The 17430-nt window shown below is 41.5% G+C and overlaps 3 protein-coding genes across 5 annotated transcripts; 1 reads left to right on the plus strand and 2 right to left on the minus strand.

The window, feature by feature from the left end:
- Positions 1 to 36: 36 nt before the first annotated feature.
- Positions 37 to 1942, minus strand: nanog (nanog homeobox). Of its 2 annotated transcripts, none has more exons than XM_011488778.4 (4): positions 1558 to 1942; positions 966 to 1336; positions 741 to 866; positions 37 to 657 (listed from the first exon to the last, which is right to left on the minus strand). In XM_011488778.4, the coding sequence occupies exons 1-4, from the start codon at positions 1940 to 1942 to the stop codon at positions 295 to 297; spliced, it is 1245 nt and encodes a 414-aa protein (XP_011487080.1). In that variant the 3' UTR covers positions 37 to 294.
- On the plus strand, positions 1404 to 14710 carry ipo4 (importin 4). 2 transcript variants are annotated; one of them, XM_004080961.5, is made up of 31 exons: positions 1577 to 2169; positions 4519 to 4958; positions 5127 to 5213; positions 6521 to 6600; positions 6686 to 6727; positions 6821 to 6950; positions 7202 to 7381; positions 7494 to 7559; positions 7662 to 7763; positions 7877 to 7960; positions 8140 to 8298; positions 8405 to 8458; positions 8556 to 8665; positions 8771 to 8879; positions 9003 to 9132; positions 9229 to 9342; positions 9468 to 9581; positions 9697 to 9820; positions 10590 to 10701; positions 10789 to 10910; positions 10996 to 11073; positions 11239 to 11296; positions 11679 to 11784; positions 11915 to 12108; positions 12214 to 12264; positions 12452 to 12577; positions 12782 to 13008; positions 13112 to 13244; positions 13336 to 13440; positions 13788 to 13857; positions 13978 to 14710. In XM_004080961.5, exons 2-31 carry the CDS (start codon positions 4893 to 4895, stop codon positions 14106 to 14108), a joined length of 3264 nt encoding a protein of 1087 aa, XP_004081009.1. In that variant the 5' UTR covers positions 1577 to 2169; positions 4519 to 4892; the 3' UTR covers positions 14109 to 14710. The 2 variants fall into 2 exon arrangements, with proteins under 2 accessions (XP_023806006.1, XP_004081009.1); XM_023950238.2 differs by lacking the exons at positions 1577 to 2169; positions 4519 to 4958 and adding an exon at positions 1404 to 1527.
- On the minus strand, positions 13904 to 15916 carry LOC111946649 (uncharacterized). The gene is made up of 4 exons (XM_023950239.2): positions 15545 to 15916; positions 15370 to 15469; positions 15166 to 15295; positions 13904 to 14921 (listed from the first exon to the last, which is right to left on the minus strand). The coding sequence occupies exons 1-4, from the start codon at positions 15781 to 15783 to the stop codon at positions 14824 to 14826; spliced, it is 567 nt and encodes a 188-aa protein (XP_023806007.1). The 5' UTR covers positions 15784 to 15916; the 3' UTR covers positions 13904 to 14823.
- Positions 15917 to 17430: the final 1514 nt, after the last annotated feature.

The following is a 17430-nucleotide window of genomic DNA, read 5'->3' on the forward strand; positions in this document are numbered from 1 at the left end:
GTCAAATTCTACAGTTTTCCAAATAAAAATGCATACTTGATATGGTAATTTTTTTAATTGAAAAGTTAAAAAAAATGCAGGCCAGGATAGAATAGTCACATCACGGTGTACTGCAATGGTGTCAGTTGGACATGCCTAGAACGACTAAACAGCAACATTCATTAAATAGTAGCATATAAAAATAAAACTTCAGGCTATTGAAATGCTACACAACAGTACTAAGCGTTTGTACACCCATCCAGTGGAAAAACGGTCAACAAAAAATGCTGAACTGAACAACAGTTGCTGTCTACCTCATTGGACAGCATTGTGCAAAATGGCTGCATTCGCACCCCCAGCAGACTCCCCATCTTTGCTGTCGGGGACTGCGTTGCGCTCAAAGTTGTTTAAAGAGGCGGCGTCGGAGGAGTCGTATGGAATTGGGCAGAATTCAAACTGACTGCGGCCTGGCGGCAGGGGCCATCCTGGTACCTGGGGTCTGCTGGGCACCGCAGCCTGGGGGGGGCTGGAAGACCATGGCGGGTAACCAGCAGTTCCAGGGGGGTTACCCATGGCAGCCAGATAGAAGGCCAGGTTGTGTGGGGTATTCTTGAAAGCTGCCCCCATCATGTGCTGGTTGTAGTGATGCCGCAGATGGGACATCCCATCCCCCTGATACTGGATACATACATAGATAAGGTCACAAATCACAACTCTGCATTATGTTTTATGTTGACATTTATGTCACAATTGGTACTTACAGGGGGGACATGTGGAGCCACGTTTGAGAATACAGTGTCAGCAGCCGTGTTGTCCTTGTTGATTGTATATCGCTCTGAAACCCAGCTGGTGTCCTTCTGATGCCTCCTAAGCTTCATCCTACGGTTCTGAAACCATGTTTTCACCTTAAATAAATCAATAAAAATCGATTAAGTGTTTTTATAAACTTTCTAAATGTTATTTTATACAGCACTTAAGATCCTCACTTGCTTGTAGGTGAGTCTAGTCACATCTGCCAGGTTCTTCATCTCAGCTGGGGTGAGGTACCTCTGCACGCTGAAGCGCTGCAACAGAGTGCTCATCTGGCTCTCAGAGAAAGCTGCCCGGACCTTAGCTTTCGGGGCGTTTGGAGTACTGCTGGCTTGCTTCTTTGTGTTGGTGAAGGGTGCATGTGTGGAACTGCTTGCATCCCCGGTGTCTTGGACTGCAAAAGATTGGGACTCAACCATGAGCGAGCTGGAGACATCCTCGCTGTGGTCTGGGCTCCTTGCTCCAGTCTGCTCTTCATTTTTGACCCAAACTACAGGATCTGTCTGAGGAACACTTCTTTCATAGTTGCTGCATGAACTCCAAGAATCTGTTGAGGGAATGAAAAGTGTGTTTACGGAACTAATTTTATTAAAGTGCTATTCTTATTCCGCGCCGCTAGATGGCGCAACATGAAGAGGTAACACAGACACTGGCGCCATTTTTGAAAAAAACAGATCTGAGGGAAGTCTGGACTCCATGGCAGAACTTGAAGAAGAACTCGCAGCTTTTCTTGTTGGAGTAAGCTAAAACCAATGTTTCGGTACTTACCCGGTGATGTGTGTGCCTCGGAGTCGCTGGCAGAATCGCTTCCGGTCCGTCTCGTGCAGTTTTCGCCGCCGTCTAAACCGACCCGGTGCTGTCCCGCCATAACCAAGCGGCCCGTCTGGGCTTCTCTGATGTATACCACCCCGGAGTCCTGGTAATAGTGGCCGCTCTCAGGCTGCTGCTCCGGGCTGCGAGGTGGGGACTCCTCCCGGCTCCTAGCTGGGAAATGAGACTGCGTGGGTCCTCCGTTGTAGCCGTTCTGCTCACAGTTTTGGCTCCAGTCGTTCCCGGTAACGTGGTTCTGTTCGGGCCCAGTTTGATACACGAAGCCATAGGTGTACGCATGGAATGTGGGGTTGTAGTTGACCTGAGTTTTCCACTCCGCCATTTTTTTTTTTTTTTTTTACTAAAAAGGGGAAAACGTCTTCTCAAAACCGTAAAATCTCAAGTTCCTTAAAAATGCATTGAGAAGAAATAAACGGGAACAATTGTAACATTGTACCTCCCGCGCGGCCTTCTAGCGGCTGTTTATATGGAGGTGTGTGGGTGTGGCCTCTGTTGAAGGTGTGCTTTGAATTGGGCCAATCCCTGAGGTTCTGTGGCAGGAAGAGACAGGTATTTTCGAGTAATCTGGATTATTCTGCCTTTCTTACCCCCCCCCCCCCCCCTTACCCCAAAAGGTTAATGATAACAAAAGGTCAACAATAGGGGAAAAGACAAGACCCACTAGTTTTTGTTTATTTACTCTTTTTATTTAGATCCTACATGTTTGCTCTGATGTTCAACAGATTAAAGAATTTTGTAGATGATGGCAAAAATAATTTACCCATTCAGGTTTTCTTAAAAAAAAAAGTGAAATCTCCAAACATTTGATCCCAATGGTGTATTTCTATCATAATTCTTTTTTCTTTGATAATCCTAAACTTAAGTAATGAATTATTTAATAATACAAAAGCACAATAGTTGAACTTTGAGCTTCCTTCCTTTATTTACAAGGTCTATTATATTTTAATTTATGGATTTATGTTGACAGATGTTAATCATAATATTTACATCAGGATAGGGAGTATTTTACACATTGATCCTCCTTTTTGCAAAACGTGACAGAATAAATTTGTGGCAAGAGATCTCCTTCTTTCCTATTTTTGGTATTATTTGATAGACATCTGAGTGAGTATAGGCTGCATGGTTTGCGCTTCTGCTAGGCAAAAACAATTGTTAGTATTGTAAAACCTACATGAATTAACATGTTCAAACCCACTACGATTAACTTTTCATGTTTTCCTTTTGCCTTTGTCATTTTTTATGTTTGGATTTTTTAGCACTTTGCCCAGACTTTGCTATTTCTGTAGTGCTAGACTAGACAGCATTGTGTTTACCCATGCACACCATTTATGCATTACCATTTGATACACACTTAATGCAACCTTTGTTAGGTTAAGAAATCACCTAAAAGGTGAGCTTTTGGAGCAAATGTCTATATTTGATTATTATCATTGTGCATTTAGGACTAAACTTAAAAAAAAAACAATTTGCAAGATAAAAAACGAGGATATTTTAAACCCAATATCTAACTTTTTTTGTGCAGTCCTGGACATGTTTGCATGTTTTTTTCCCCTCTTTTTACAGCCCTTTTCGTAAAGATGAATGAGATTAGTGCTGCATTAGCACCTCAGTCTTGTCTGTGTTCTTTCACCATGCGCTGCATTGACATGGTAATAATCTGTAAATGTCGAAATGCAATGAGAAGAGTGAACCTAATGTCACAGTTTGCATTTCAATCCAGCCACCAGATGGACAGGGTGTGTTTGTCTGATCATGTGAGGAATAAGTGGAGTTGGTGTCCACTGTGCATTGGGTGAGGGTCAACAGGTGGGCAGTGCATTAGCATCACTATGTGGTTTGATAACTAAATGCGTCCACTTCAGATTTGAGGAGTCAGACTTGAACCAACATTTACAAAAGGCTCTGTAAAGTACATCCAAGGTGGTCAGTTTGACCTGTTTTCATGTTCCAACCCCATTTCTAAAAATACTAAACAACTGACAAAAATGTTTCAACCAAGCTTGTATGGATTCTTTTTATTATTTGATTTATAATGTTAGTGCATTAGTTCATATGAGTTTTATATGCCCAAAAATAGCTAGATTTAAAATCGTACATTTACGACTTTAAAGTGGTAATTTAAGAAAGAAAAAAATATTTGTGAACTGGCCCAAAAATTCATTGTACATGAGTAATTTACAAATAGTTTTTGTCTTTCAAAATAAAAGCTTACCGATCAGAAAATAATCAATGGGGTTAATATTCAATTAAATGTAGAGACTCCAATTTACAACATAATTGAAGATTATTGTAATTAAAACCTATATTTGCTGATTATTTTTAGTATAAGTGGGTTTGCGTATGTAAATGTATATTATTTTTGGCACGTAAAATTAATTTCAAAATTGCTAAATATCTGTATAAGAGCACATTATATTAGATTCCAGAATGTTTTGGGTATTATTAAACACCACAAAATGCTTTTTTCTAACCCAGGAAAATGCATCCTGCAGTAGGACTTACTAAAACCAATCACCATTGGCAACTTCACGTGCGTATATTAAGTTATATTATGTTTATCATCCTAACTCTTTTTTTTTTTATTCAATGCATCAACAAAGTTTTGTTGGATCAAATTGTCATGCACAACATTTTGTTTATTCACATACCACCTAAAATCTTAAAAAATGTTTTATATTATCGTCTGGGGATTTAAAAGAAATTGTTTATTAAACTCCCATTTAGAGACTGTTTAGTGACCAGAGCAGCCTTGTGATGCTGTTGTTTGTCATCGGGTCCGATAATCGCAAATACGTTGGTCCGACTTTGTTTCCATGCAAATTATGTCTGGGTTGACAACTGCCTGTAGTTCTCTTCCTTATTTAACAAATTATTTGAATGCACTTAAATATCTTGCAGGTTGTCTTCCTTTCCACCTGGGGCGCTGTTTTGTTTTTATCGGACTGAAAGCTCTGAAAATTCCCCGGTCCCTTTAACGCAACACGCATGGAACTCTGGAGCCTCTTCCAACTGTCCCGCGTGCCGGCGGCCAAACCGAACTCGAGGCTCGAACCTTACATTCTCAACAGCCCGGAACCGAAACGAGCAACTGTTTGACCGTTTGTACCCGCGTTTTCACGACCAACGAAGAAAACATCTCAAACAACTCGGTTACTTACGTACAGATCGACCGTGCAGCCAATAAAGGGCGGCTCGTTCGTTACTTTTTTGTCTTTTTTAAAGAGATTCACTTAACGGGCGCAAAAAAAGATTCGCTGACATAAGCCGTAAAGATGTCGGAGGAACTCGAGCAAATTCTCCTCCAGCTGACACAGCCGGATAATGCTGCTATACAGCAGGTAAACCATAAAGTTCTGTAATGAACGGTGTGAGTGGGTTAACGTCGTCAGTGGGGTTGCTAGCTGAAGTTCAAATTGAAATGAATCTCTTGTTCCCTGTCAGTTTTTTTTTCCAGCTGGACCATGTATAAATAACATTGTTTACCCCCCTTTTATCTCATTTTGTAGGCCACGGCCCAGCTGAAGCAGGCATGCAAAGATCCAGCCGTTATACCAGCCCTGTGTGCTGTCATAAGCAGCTCCCAAAACCCCCTGGTATTTACAGAATGTGAACACACACACACACACACACACAGTTATCTTTACACACAAACATAACCCACTGAGAAGCAATTCAAAATATAGCAGATTTATGCCAGAATAACATTGGGATCTGAGAAAACCTTTTTTCCCTCCTAAACCTACCATTAAGTAAGTCTACACCACAACACAATCTGGATCAGAGTATATTCCCTTAATTTAAAAGTTTTTAAGTTTCATGCAAGGGCTTAAAGCATTTCTTTAGGAAGCTCTTAAAAAGTCCCACTCCCACAATGAAATCGAAGCATTGATATTTCAGTGCAAGAAGAAAATAACAAAATATAATATAAAACCTCGGCACCATGGGCACCCCATACCGCAAAATACTCAAAGATACAATTTGAAGCTTAACTTCTATGCATATTTTCTACATAATAGAGAACAAAAGAACAACATGTTAAACACACTAAAAACACAATTTTCATTGGAGTTGATCTTTAATAACGGAAACACAAAACATTCTGGTAAATTTACATTTCTTTTTCTGTGAGTTATTCAAGTTGTAAACTAGCCAGTCAGATGTCTCAATAAAAGTATGCGGTCAAACTTCAAACTGTTCATGTCAACCTTTCAAAACAGTTGATTGACAGATCCTCTGGGTCCACTTTGAAGTGGTAGGGGTGTGGCCTTCCAACAATTGGGGAGACTGGTTGCCATAGAAACGTTGACTCACTACTACAGATGATTTCTGGCTCCAACATGGCGCTGTTCATATTGCGAAAAAATGTTGACTGAAACGACTTGATTTTGTTGAAGCCAGAAGCAAACCATTTTCAGTGGTTGACATCCCACTTAGTCCAGTCAATGTTCCAACCTCACAATTGGAGTTAAAAATAGAAACCAGTTATTGTAAATTGTAAGGCCACCTGGGAAAATTGATCACAGAAGACTCAAAAAGGTTCTGACGTTGATTGCCGCCTCATGGGCAGCATGGAGAAATTAAGACATTGTCCGATTTGGAAAATAAAAGTTTGGAAGGCGACACATTTGAGTCTCGCTGTACCCTTTTCCAGGATGTTTCTTCTTAGCTGACTCGAAAGGGTCTTTAAAAATCTCATCATGAAGAAATGTTTCTGAAGTTCGTTCTTTTCCACTATGTAGATAGTCAAGTATCTTTGATCTGCCCTATTAGCTCTTGAGCTAAAGCACCTCAACCCCTGTTATGTTTACCTCCTAGACCACATCATTTGTGGTATGGCTCAACGCTTTGGACGTCTTCATGCTGAAAACTAAACTGCGTTATTTTGACTTTTGATTTGCAGATTCGTCAGACAGCAACTGTGACGTTAAGGCTCAAAGTGAAGAAACACTGGAAGAAGATCAACCCCAATGACAGAGAAAGGTTGCAGAGTTTTTAAATTTGAATCCTTTCTACAGTTGATCTTGGTGACCTAGTTGTGATGGTAATGTTGCCTTTTGTCTTTTAGCCTCAAAGCAGTGGTTTTGCAAGCCTTCATGCAGGAAACCGAGTAAGCACTTGGACTTAATTACCAGTTATGCTGCTGTATTCAACAGGAAATGTGTCGTGGCGTGTTCTTTGACCTTTTCACCTTTGTTTGCAGTCACACCGTGCAGCATGCACTCTCCCAGCTGTGTGCAGTTATGGTCAAACACGAAACACCCGACCGCTGGCCCGCCCTGCTCCAGCTTCTCAATCAGGCCACCAAGAGCACAAACCCTCATGACAGACAGGTGATCTTTCAGAAAAACACTTTTTGTGTTTTATTTTATTTTTTTTTAAAGAAGTAACCTAACTTAGAGTTTAATAGGTTTTGGAAAAATAATTAAATGGCCTAAATCATGCAAAATCAAGTTTTTGAGCTTCTAAGCGTATTATAATCTTCTCTAAAAACCTGCGTTCCAAGCACCAGCCCCTCCCAACCCATGGAAAATCTGAAACACAAAGTAAATTGGATCTAAAAACATTTTTTTTTTTTCCACAGGTTGGTCTCTTGCTGTTGAATAAGGTGATAGAGTCCAACCCGGAATCTTTCCAGCCTCACTACTTCCAGCTGCTGCAGCTGCTCAGTACCGTCCTGCATGACCACAACAACCCCATAGCGCTGTACTACTGCATCCTCACCCTCACAGAAATAACAGCTTTCATTGGTACTGAAGAAATGGTGAGACGGTGCTGCTGCATTCTGTTAGAAGTTTCTTTGGCAAAACGCATAATTATAATAAACGTGTGGCCATAATAATGATGGGAATGACCTAGCTTATGACTGTCTCCAGAAGCAAATGCGGTCCATCATCCCAGATCTGATTGTTGCTCTCAAACACCTCATCAAGGCCAACGAGGTAAATTTTGATATTAAAGCTTTTTTTGTTTGTTTTTTTGTTAATCAGATCTGTAGCCGGTCAAAAACCAGTTCTCATCCAAAAGTTTGTTTGTTTTCTCAGCAACAAGCCACTGAAGCCATGGAGGTGTTTATTGAGCTGATGGAGATCGAAGTGTCTGTCATCGTCCCTCATGTGGCCGGCATCGTCCACTTTTGCCTCGAGGTAACCTTGGAGTCTTCTTAAAATGTATTTTTGGAATCTGACTTTTATTTTGAAGGAAACGTTTTCAAAATGTCCTGATGCTCTTAGATGAAACATTTTGATGTTTTCTTCAGGTGGCCAGTGACACAACACTGAGTGACTCTCTGCGAGTCAAAGCCCTGTCTTGCATCACCTTCCTGATCAAACTGAGGAGTAAGGTAGAGTCCCTGACAGCAAACGTGAATCATTATGATCAGCAGTTAGTAATGACTGTGCAGCAAAATATTTATCATCTACAGTTTGCATTTCATATTCCATATGTGTCCTTTTTTTGTGTGTTGCCCAGCAGAAACGAAGCAGCGGTCATCCATGTTACTTTTCTGCTTCTTTTTTCTAGTCTGTGTTGAAGCTGAAGCTGCTGACCCCCATTCTCAAGGCCCTTTTCCCAATCCTGACTGCAGCCCCCCCACCTGGTGAGCACGACCCTGAAGATGAGGAGGATGGCGACAGCGATGACGCCACAGACAATGCTAATCCCAAACACTGTGCTGCTCAGGTGGAGATAAAAATTTCTCTTTTTCTTTTTCCAGTGTTTGTGAAACAACTTTTCTGTGCTTTGAGAAAGACTCATTACTGATCTTCTTATGTTTTTCTGTTTGCAGGTGATTGACACCATGGCTCTCCACATGCCTCCAGAGAAACTCTTCCATCACCTGGTAAGTGCTTTATTCTGCTGATCAACTGATCTTCCTGTTTTTAACAGTTCAATACAGTACATGCTTGTCATTAAAGTGGTTCTGTCTTTTGTTTTAGACACCTCTCACTCAAGCCTGCCTTTCAAGCGAAGACCCTTATCAAAAGAAGGGGGGTCTCATGTGTCTCGCTGTGCTGGCTGAGGGATGTGCCGACCACATCCGAACCAAGTGCGCTCAGAAATGATTCTTCTTGCATTCCTTTTAAACCTGTCAGTCTTTGTGTGAAAGCGACAATAATGCAAACATGTTTTTGTCCGTGTCCCTCCATGGCAGCATGCTGTCCTCTGTACTGCAGACAGTCTGCCGGAGTCTCTCAGACAGCAGTCAAGTGGTTCGTAGTGCTGCTCTGTTTGCTCTGGGGCAGTTCTCCGAACACTTGCAGGTGAGGACTCACAAGACTGCCATCCACACTTCAAGATGAACCGTATTTACAGCTTTGAATTGATTTATTAACATGGCACATGACTGCTTTTAAAGTGTTTCTCTATCATCATCTATTTTCCAGCCTGAAGTAAGTAAATACTGTTCGGAGTTGATGCCTTTGCTGTTGGGTTACCTCTCTTCATTGAATGAGGCAAAGGTTGGACATGTGACCAGAGCCTTTTATGCTCTGGAGAACTTCATGGAGAATCTGGGTAAGCTTAAAAAGTGACTCTTCCTGTTTTGTCCTCTCAATATCCCTTAAAATCTTTAGAATTCTTAGGCTTTTATTGTTTTATTTGTTCGACCAGGCGCTGATATTGAGCCTTACCTGCCTACTTTGATGGAAACGATGCTGTCTGCTCTCGGCAATACCAACAAGCTCAAGATTAAAGAGCTGGCTGTGTCAGCCATAGGTGCCATAGGTATGGATTCACCTTAAATAAAGCATTTCACTGCACTGTCCCAAGAAAATTCCACTTGTTACTAAGCTTAACTGCTAACTTTAAATTGAGACTTGCATGTTGTTTCCCCATTTGACTTTTATCAGCCAATGCTGCCAAGGAGTCACTGGTTCCCTATTTTCCGCCAATCATTGAAAGCCTGAAGGGTTTCCTGATTGCCACCACAGAGGAGATGAGGTCCCTTCAAACTCAGTCTTTGGGTTTGTCAAACTGATTTTTTATTCTCCCTTTGACAACAGGTTTTAAGTGTTTTGCGAAACACTTCAGGTTTTGTTTTCAGTCTGCACCCACTCAAAGTTTTTCTGACTCTCCCAGATACTCTGTCTGTTTTGGCGCGCACCATCGGCAAAGATGTCTTCAGCCCTCTTGCTGCAGAGTGCATCCAGCTGGGCATGAACCTCACTGACAACATTGATGACCCTGACCTGAGACGATGCACGTATGTAACGTCAGCTGCTGTCACAGATCAGTGCAGCCTGAGAAACTTTGAAATTTTGCATGCATAGATGCAAATGTCTGCAACGCTAAAATCAACTCATCCTGTTGAGATTTTCCATTCAGTTTACTATGATTTTTTTTAAAAATTAAATTGGCTTGTCATTTTGAGCATTTACCTATAGTGTTTCTGTTCATAGTTACTGTGATCTCCACCGTTGATTTCCTCTTTCTAAATTAAAGTTTTTCTGAATATTGCCCTAATGTATTAAAAAATGAGATCTTTCCCTAAATTATGGTTTTGAATAACTGCAGTGTTCATCTTTTAAAAAATACTGTTTATTTACACAAAATCAGTGATGGGAAGAAACCACCATCCACAATAATTCAGGGATCAGTTTATTCTAAGATGGGAACAGGAGTACTCCTTAAGGGTTAGGCAGTTAAAAAATGAATGAAGATCCATCTGAAGGGGAAAAAAAAAGGCATATTCTAAAAATAGTTGATTCTACTATTCATTATTTATGGAGTACTGTTGTTAAATATAAATTTAAACGAGCAACTGGATATGTCTAAAAAATAAAAAAAATAAATGTATTGTTAAAATAACTCCTGTAAATAAACAAACTATTTCAAAAAATCTTATTTTTAAAAGGTCAGTGATAAATAAGAGCACAAAATGACCACACTATACATTACATTTTTATCACGTGTAAATGTCCACCCCCAATGCTGAATTCATTTCTCTGAAACTTCCTGTCCTTCCTCCTCAGGTACAGTCTGTATTCTTCCGTAGCCACCATCTGCCCCGAATCCCTCACTCCCCATCTGACCGCCATTACAACCGTGATGCTGCTCGCCCTGAAGTCCACTGAAGGCATCACGGTAAACACCAAATGGACATCTGGAAACACTTTAGTTGAAGGCATTCACAATATAGATTATTTGAATTTATTTCTTCTTTTTTTCTAGGCCCACCTCGAAGAGGACAAGAACTTTGTTCTGCTGGATGACAACGACGACGATGACACCGATAAAGGTGCTGAGCACCTCTTGGAAGATGAACCAGAAATAGACATCCTGGAATCTGCAGGGTAGTTTGATTCTCATAAACTGATCAGTGATTGTGGTCTTCTTTAGCTAAAGACTGTTGTCACTAAACCTGATTTCCACGCTCAGGTTCAGCGTGGAAAACGCGTACATGGATGAGAAGGAGGACGCCTGTGACGCGCTGGGAGAGATCGCTTTCAGCACTGGGTAACATTCACACACAGTCTTTACTTTCATGGCACTTAAAGTCAGAAGGTATTTTTGTCACGGTAAGATAGTTTTACAGTGTTCCTTCGTTTACATTTTAAAAATAATCTTTTCTCTTGCGATCCTATATTTCATTTCATTTGTTGCTTTTGTTTCCTTTGACAGAGCTGCCTTCCAGCCCTTCTTAGAGTCCAGCTTCCAGCAGGTTTATGAGATGAGAGACGTAAGTCGGTTCAACTATTTACTACATAGTTGAGCCAGTCCAAGATGAGGATTGGAAACACAGAGCTAATAAGCAGAGACGGACATTAGCACACATTCAGCATTGCTAAGAGAGCAGTTTATCGGACACCTGTTGACACATAACAGTGGGAATATTCAGCATATCATATAAGCTTTGGCTTCTGTCACTGCTTATGATTTGACCCTGGTTATGGCAAAAATGTGAAGAAGCTGAAATAATTGTTAGGTTATTATTGTTGGATTACTTGTAGAAACTAAATATAACACAAAAGATTACGTAGATCCTCCTGCAGGGTCACGTGTGAGCTCTTTGCCCTTGTGTGTGACTGATTTCCACTAAATGAATGCTTTGCCTCCCCAAGTTCCCTCACGAGGATGTCCGCAGGGCAGCGCTGGGGGCAATGGGGCAGTTTTGTCGAGCTCAGCACAAAGTGTGGACGGAAAATCCCTCTGAGGCCAACCACCAGGGTAAAGCAGGTTGCAGTCACCCTCCTTTCTGATCTGCCAGAGATCAGGAAGTAGTTATTTAAATCTTCATGAATTCATTCTGGAGATTTTATTGTTTAAAAAACCCCAACTTTTCCTCTCTTTTTTTTAGCCCTTCTGAAATTACTGGATGTGGTGATTCCTTGCTTTCTGGAAATGGTGCGAAAAGACTCTGAGCGCCATGTTGTGATGGGGGTTCTGGAATCCATGAACAGCATCATCAAATCCTGCAAGGAGGAGGTTTTTAAAAACCCGTCATACCTGAGAGAGATCTGCAGCGTCATTCGGGAGGTTCTCACAAAGAAGGTGAGGGAAGAGCGACGGGCAGAGGCTCCCATTTGGACAACATGACACTAAAAAACTCACTTTGGGTCCAAGATGTTGAAACAGTTTTTCTTTTTGTCTGATCAGACTCCCTGTCAGGGTGGTGATCTTGATGACACCGACGATGAAGACCAACAGGTGCAGCAGATCATTCATAAACATCTCACCCACTCGTCACAGCCCAGATAAAATGATTTTGTTTTATTTGCGGTATTTCATCCACTTCCTTTTTTGAATGTTTGTAGCATGTAGAGGAAAGGACTGTCTGTTTCGGTGTGCTGCAGCCATTTCTTCGGTTCATTGTCTGAAGTGTTGTGTGTTTCAGGCAGAGTTTGATGCCATGCTGCAGGAGTTTGCAGGGGAGGGGATTCCATTACTGGCTTCTTCAGTTCCTGCAGACCAATTTGCTCCTTTCCTCAATGATCTGCTGCCTCTCATCATGAGCAAAACTGTAAGTGTGCATCATAACAATAGCCAGTCTTTTCTAGATCTGATGTCTTCTCTTGCATTAGAGCATCCAATCAGTCTTTTTTTCTACTTGCCCTTGTAAAAAGTAGCAATCGCTACATTTTCTGCTGGCACTTTCCAGGCTACTGAGGCAATACTTCAAATCCCATTGAATGTAATTGTTAGTTTCTGCTCTATATCCTTGCAGAAATCCTCATGCACTGTGGCGGACCGGTCTTTTTCAATCGGCACCATTGGGGAGATCCTCCAAGCTCTCGTGAATGCTCCTGGAGGTCGCGGACTGGCGGGCCGACTGTCCAATCGTTTGCTTCCTGTCCTGGTAGCGGGGGTGAAGGACAGCGATGCTGAGGTTCGCAACAACAGCGTGTTTGGCCTGGGATGCCTGGCTGAAGCGGCTGGACCCATCGTGGTGTCGTATCCTCATCTGTATATGCACTGCTGTGTTGAATGAGCATTATAGAAACATATCCTGAAGTCTAAAGGGACTTGGAAGCCAATCTTTAGCGAAGTCCTCCAGAGATTACCCCACCATGCTGTCTGTGTTTTCCAACCTGCTGGCCAAGGAGTCGGATCAGAGGGTTATCGATAACCTGTGTGCTGCTCTCTGCAGGATGATTATGAGCAACATTGATGCTGTTCCTCTGAAGCAGGTTTGTCCTTCCACATTTTGTAATCTTCCCCCTAAACAGATGTCATCAGAGGAGAAGCTCCACACTGTCACATGTCTGCTCTGCCCGACAGGTGGTGCCTGCTCTGGTTAAGCATTTGCCTCTCAAAGAGGATATGGAGGAGAACAAGACGGTCTTTAAGTGCCTGGTTATGCTCTACAAACACAGTCCTGACATGGTACAGTGCAAACTATTGACTCCCAGCTTTAACCCTTTGTGGGATAGGTTCTGTTTGAGCGACACCTAAGGTAAAGCTGTTAAAAAAGAATCCACTTTTTCTCCATGTAGAATCTTTATGACACACCTTAAGAGCGCCTGGAAAAGCAGAGATAAATCCAATCCATTATTATGACTATTATTATTAATGCCTTAACACCAAAGCTGGCATATTTAAATGAAGGATGACTGTTACAGTAGTCTTTTTAATTTCTTTTTTTTTTTTAATCGCAACTTAATTTCTAGATGGTTCAAAAATGTGAAATTTTGTGAATGAGAAGCATTTAGCAAGAATTTGTTTTTTTTAAGGTTGTGGAGTTGATGAAACCCATAGTTGCTGCTTCCAGTTATGCTGCTGGCCACAAAGATGTGGATCAAGGTAAAAGCTTACTTTGCTTGTAAAACAACAAACAGAAATCTTCATGTTTGATCTACGTAAAGACTTTATTTTCACTTTTTACTCATTCATCTGTTAACTCTCGGACTCTCCTTTCTCCAGAAACACAAAGCATGTTGGTGGCACTGATCAGACAGTTTGCCCAGAACCACAGTGCAGACTTCCAGGCAGCAGTGGGCTCCCTTCCCGCGGAGCAGCAGGCCAAACTCTGTGCAGCCGTCAGTGCCTCATAGCCCCAAAACAGCCTTCCAGCCGTGACGGTGGGAAAGGAATCGTTCAAGTACAACATTTTAACAAACAGGATCTGAGCAGAAATTCCATTAAAGTTATTCCACTCAGCAGTTCTGGAGCTCAGTATTATAATTTATTTGCTTATATGTTCAGTTTTTTGTTGATATTTCATCATTTTTAATAGTTAGCATTCTGTATTTAGCATTTGGAGTTTCTGTGATGTTTGTGGCATCAGCCACATTCTGTTGGAATGAACTTCTAGATCTACTACAGTGTCCATCTTTGAATTCTGTCCCTGTTTGCAGTGTTTTGATTGACGTCTAACAACTGTTGCTGTGGGTTTTTACTCTGGCTTACTAAAATAGAAAAACTCTTTATTTCAGACCATATTTTCACTCGGAAAGAATTAGCTTAGCAACACATATACAAACGTCTGTTTAGTTAAACATATAGAAATGCCAAAACATCAAATATATTAAAGGTTTTATAAAAGCAGGGCATAGTTTGAATGTTTCTGTGACACATTTTCAATGGTGTTTCTTTACTTTATTGTAGAAAAGAAAAATTTTGTGGAGCCCCTGAATAAACACAAACTTTAAGCTTGTATCGTGTCTGCTCATTCTGGGGCTTTTGGACTTTTGTTAGTCTCGCTGACATTTGAAATAATACAAATAATAGTTTTCTTAACCCTGTTAGAGGATGGGGGTTCTGATGCTCTCAGATCCTCCGTTGCTCCTGACTTTCAGTGGAGTCGGGCTGCTGCTGGTTCTTGGTTAAGCCCAACGCCATCGCCACAGGCGTCAGTCCGTCCTTCCCTGAGGGAGAGAAGTACTGTTAACAGACTCAGCATTGTCCTTTGTGTCGTGGAGGTGGCGTTTAGAAACCTCCGTTTTCTCTATATGACGAGTGGAATGATCCCATTTTATTTCCCCAAGTATTTCTCACCCTCCTGCGACCTGCATCCATCCTCCTGTCAAATGCGTGACCTCTGAGCTAATGGTGGGTCACAAGGACACATTTGGGAGACTGAATGAGAGACCTACATTTCAGAAGCCAGACCTGCATGGGTTTGTTTCCAGGGCAGAATGTTCATTCCTGTGCGGCAGAAGGAGCGGTCGGTGTGAGCCTCAGTGCTGTACAGAACCTCCTGCAGCTCTTTATCTCCAGGTTTCTGAGCTTTCACGTGCACCTGAAGCACAAAAAAGTGAAGAGAATCCTCTGATCTCACCCCACTGTGTTCACTCCTGAAGTTTACTCACAAACCTCCAAAATGGTGACTTCCTTCTCCTTTAGCTTCCCTGCCTTGTTCTTCACCTGCGTCTTTGTGGTATCAACCCACACGATCCTCTCCTTCACTTCTGATCTGCACACGTTTATCAGAATGTTTTTAAAAAGAAAAACCTTGAAATGAATCCCAGCAAGCACTTCAAAGACTCACTCTTGGATGCCCAGGTCAGCAAGTGTGGTGTCCAGAAAGGGAAAGCGCTGGTGAGTGGGGTCTGCCTGCAGCTCAATGGGCAGAGCCACGGCCATGGGAACGTCTCGGTCCACCTCAACTCTGATCAAGACGCTGTGTGGCCCACAGAGCCCCCCTCCTGCTTGGTTTTTGGCTTCTCCGTTCATTTTTTCCACTCCACCTTGTCCTTCCTTAAGGGTCTTTTTGTCATCTGCTGCCATAACTCGCTCGGGTTAAAAAATAAACACTAATTTTCTTTGGTTTGTTGATTCTCAATGACCGAAGTTCCCAGCTGGATCCTGGGGGGCGCTGATCGTTCCTCTGATGAGAACCCTGTCAAAGTGTGATGCAGGCAGAGCTGCGCTCCAGCCTGATATAAGCAGCCGGTGTGAATGTGTGCAATGTGGCGCTTACACGTTAGCTTTATTAGACTGTCAGGCCTGATGGACGGATGCTGCCTGTGCGGTCGGGCATCCAGTAAATATGTGCTTTGAAGGACTTTAAGCTTATAAAGAAACCGCTATTAACTAAATGATTTCACTTGATTAGTGATTCATGGGAAATGTCAAGTTGACCTCAAGTTGAACAGCAGAGGTGATACTCTGACACTCATCTGCTCATTCCTGTTGGGCTGAACTTTGATTTATGAGGCTTTCACATTTGTGTCACATTATTAAATTAAAAAGATGCATTGCAGCATGATTTTCCATCCCATATCTGTTACTGGGTATCATGTTACTTTAGTAACAATTCAGTTTTATTTCTACAAATGACAGTTCCTTCCATTTTATGTCTTTGCTTTAGTTTGGCTTAGCAGATCTTTCCTGTCCCTCCTGTCTAACCCACCAGTGACCCGGCCTTCTCAGCAACCTGCTCTGTAAACACAGTGAAGTCATTTTCACATTTAGGGAACAGTGTGGGTGGTGGTCACCCTTGTTGGGGTTGTGATGGTATCTGCTGGAGGAAGTGTGGAGACATACAGTTTTCCATGTGCCAACACTGCATCTTACCGGGAAGACGTCATAATAAGGTTTCTTTGATTTCACTCTGGCATCCTTATCTAATTTACAGAATTGACAGACATATTTTAATCCAAAGGCATCTGTATCATATTCTGAGACCCCTGTCTCATTAGATTAGCATGATCCAAAGTTTCCTTAAAAACCCCTTTGTAAATCTGGGTTTTCTACCATGTAATGCATCATCATTCCACTAGAGGCAGTAGAAGGGCTATTTACAATTGGCTGCCTGTATAAAATCTCAAAAACCCTTTTGGTGTAAAAAAGGGGTTTGTTAATTTTCAAAACTTTATGGTGGAAAGAACTCATCTAGTGTTGTTGTTTTTAAAATTACCACTTGCTGTATTGAAAGAACGGAACATTTGTTGATAATTCTTTATCATACATTTGCACCATGTCAAAAATGTCTATCAAATTGGAGAAAGTGGGTAAATCTCTGAATACTCATGTCAATATTTTTGCATCTTAAACCAACATTGTTGTGGACAGAAACTTACTAAATCACCCAACATTTCATAATTGATACAATTTGAATCACTTAAAAAAATGATAGCAAAATGTTGTCAATGAAAAAAATTACAAACAAAAAAGATTCTGTCAATTCTTTGATTTCGTGGACTTTACAGGGTTAAAGCTGCACCATATATGGAAATAATATTGTTATGTCTTATCTTATTGATGCTTCTACCAGTGTAGATGCTCTGCATGTTGACTTTATTTTCAGGTCTCCCTGTCTTGACTTATTTCGTTTCTGGCACATCCCTGCAACATAAACGAGTACCATTCCAGGATGTGATGGATGTTTCTGCAGCTCAGTCCTCTCGGTCACATCCGGGTGTTGTATAGATC

Source organism: Oryzias latipes, chromosome 20, assembly GCF_053564925.1.
Source record: "Oryzias latipes strain Hd-rR chromosome 20, Olatipes_Hd-rR_3.1".
In the NCBI taxonomy this organism is placed as follows: Eukaryota; Metazoa; Chordata; class Actinopteri; order Beloniformes; family Adrianichthyidae; genus Oryzias; species Oryzias latipes.

Bases quoted from the DNA above. Each gene is read 5' to 3' on its own strand.
- ipo4 (XM_004080961.5), top strand. From the start codon at position 4,893: ATGTCGGAGGAACTCGAGCAAATTCTCCTCCAGCTGACACAGCCGGAT. The intron at 8,880-9,002 runs GTGAGGACTCAC...TCTATTTTCCAG, and splicing joins AGTTCTCCGAACACTTGCAG to CCTGAAGTAAGTAAATACTG. The intron at 9,133-9,228 runs GTAAGCTTAAAA...TTGTTCGACCAG, and splicing joins GAACTTCATGGAGAATCTGG to GCGCTGATATTGAGCCTTAC.
- LOC111946649 (XM_023950239.2), bottom strand. From the start codon at position 15,783: ATGGCAGCAGATGACAAAAAGACCCTTAAGGAAGGACAAGGTGGAGTG. The intron at 15,296-15,369 runs GTTTGTGAGTAA...TTTGTGCTTCAG, and splicing joins AGGAAGTCACCATTTTGGAG to GTGCACGTGAAAGCTCAGAA. The intron at 14,922-15,165 runs GTCTGGCTTCTG...TCTCTCCCTCAG, and splicing joins CTGGAAACAAACCCATGCAG to GGAAGGACGGACTGACGCCT.
- nanog (XM_011488778.4), bottom strand. From the start codon at position 1,942: ATGGCGGAGTGGAAAACTCAGGTCAACTACAACCCCACATTCCATGCG. The intron at 1,337-1,557 runs GTAAGTACCGAA...TTCCCTCAACAG, and splicing joins CGAGGCACACACATCACCGG to ATTCTTGGAGTTCATGCAGC. The intron at 658-740 runs GTAAGTACCAAT...GTATGTATCCAG, and splicing joins TGGCTCCACATGTCCCCCCT to TATCAGGGGGATGGGATGTC.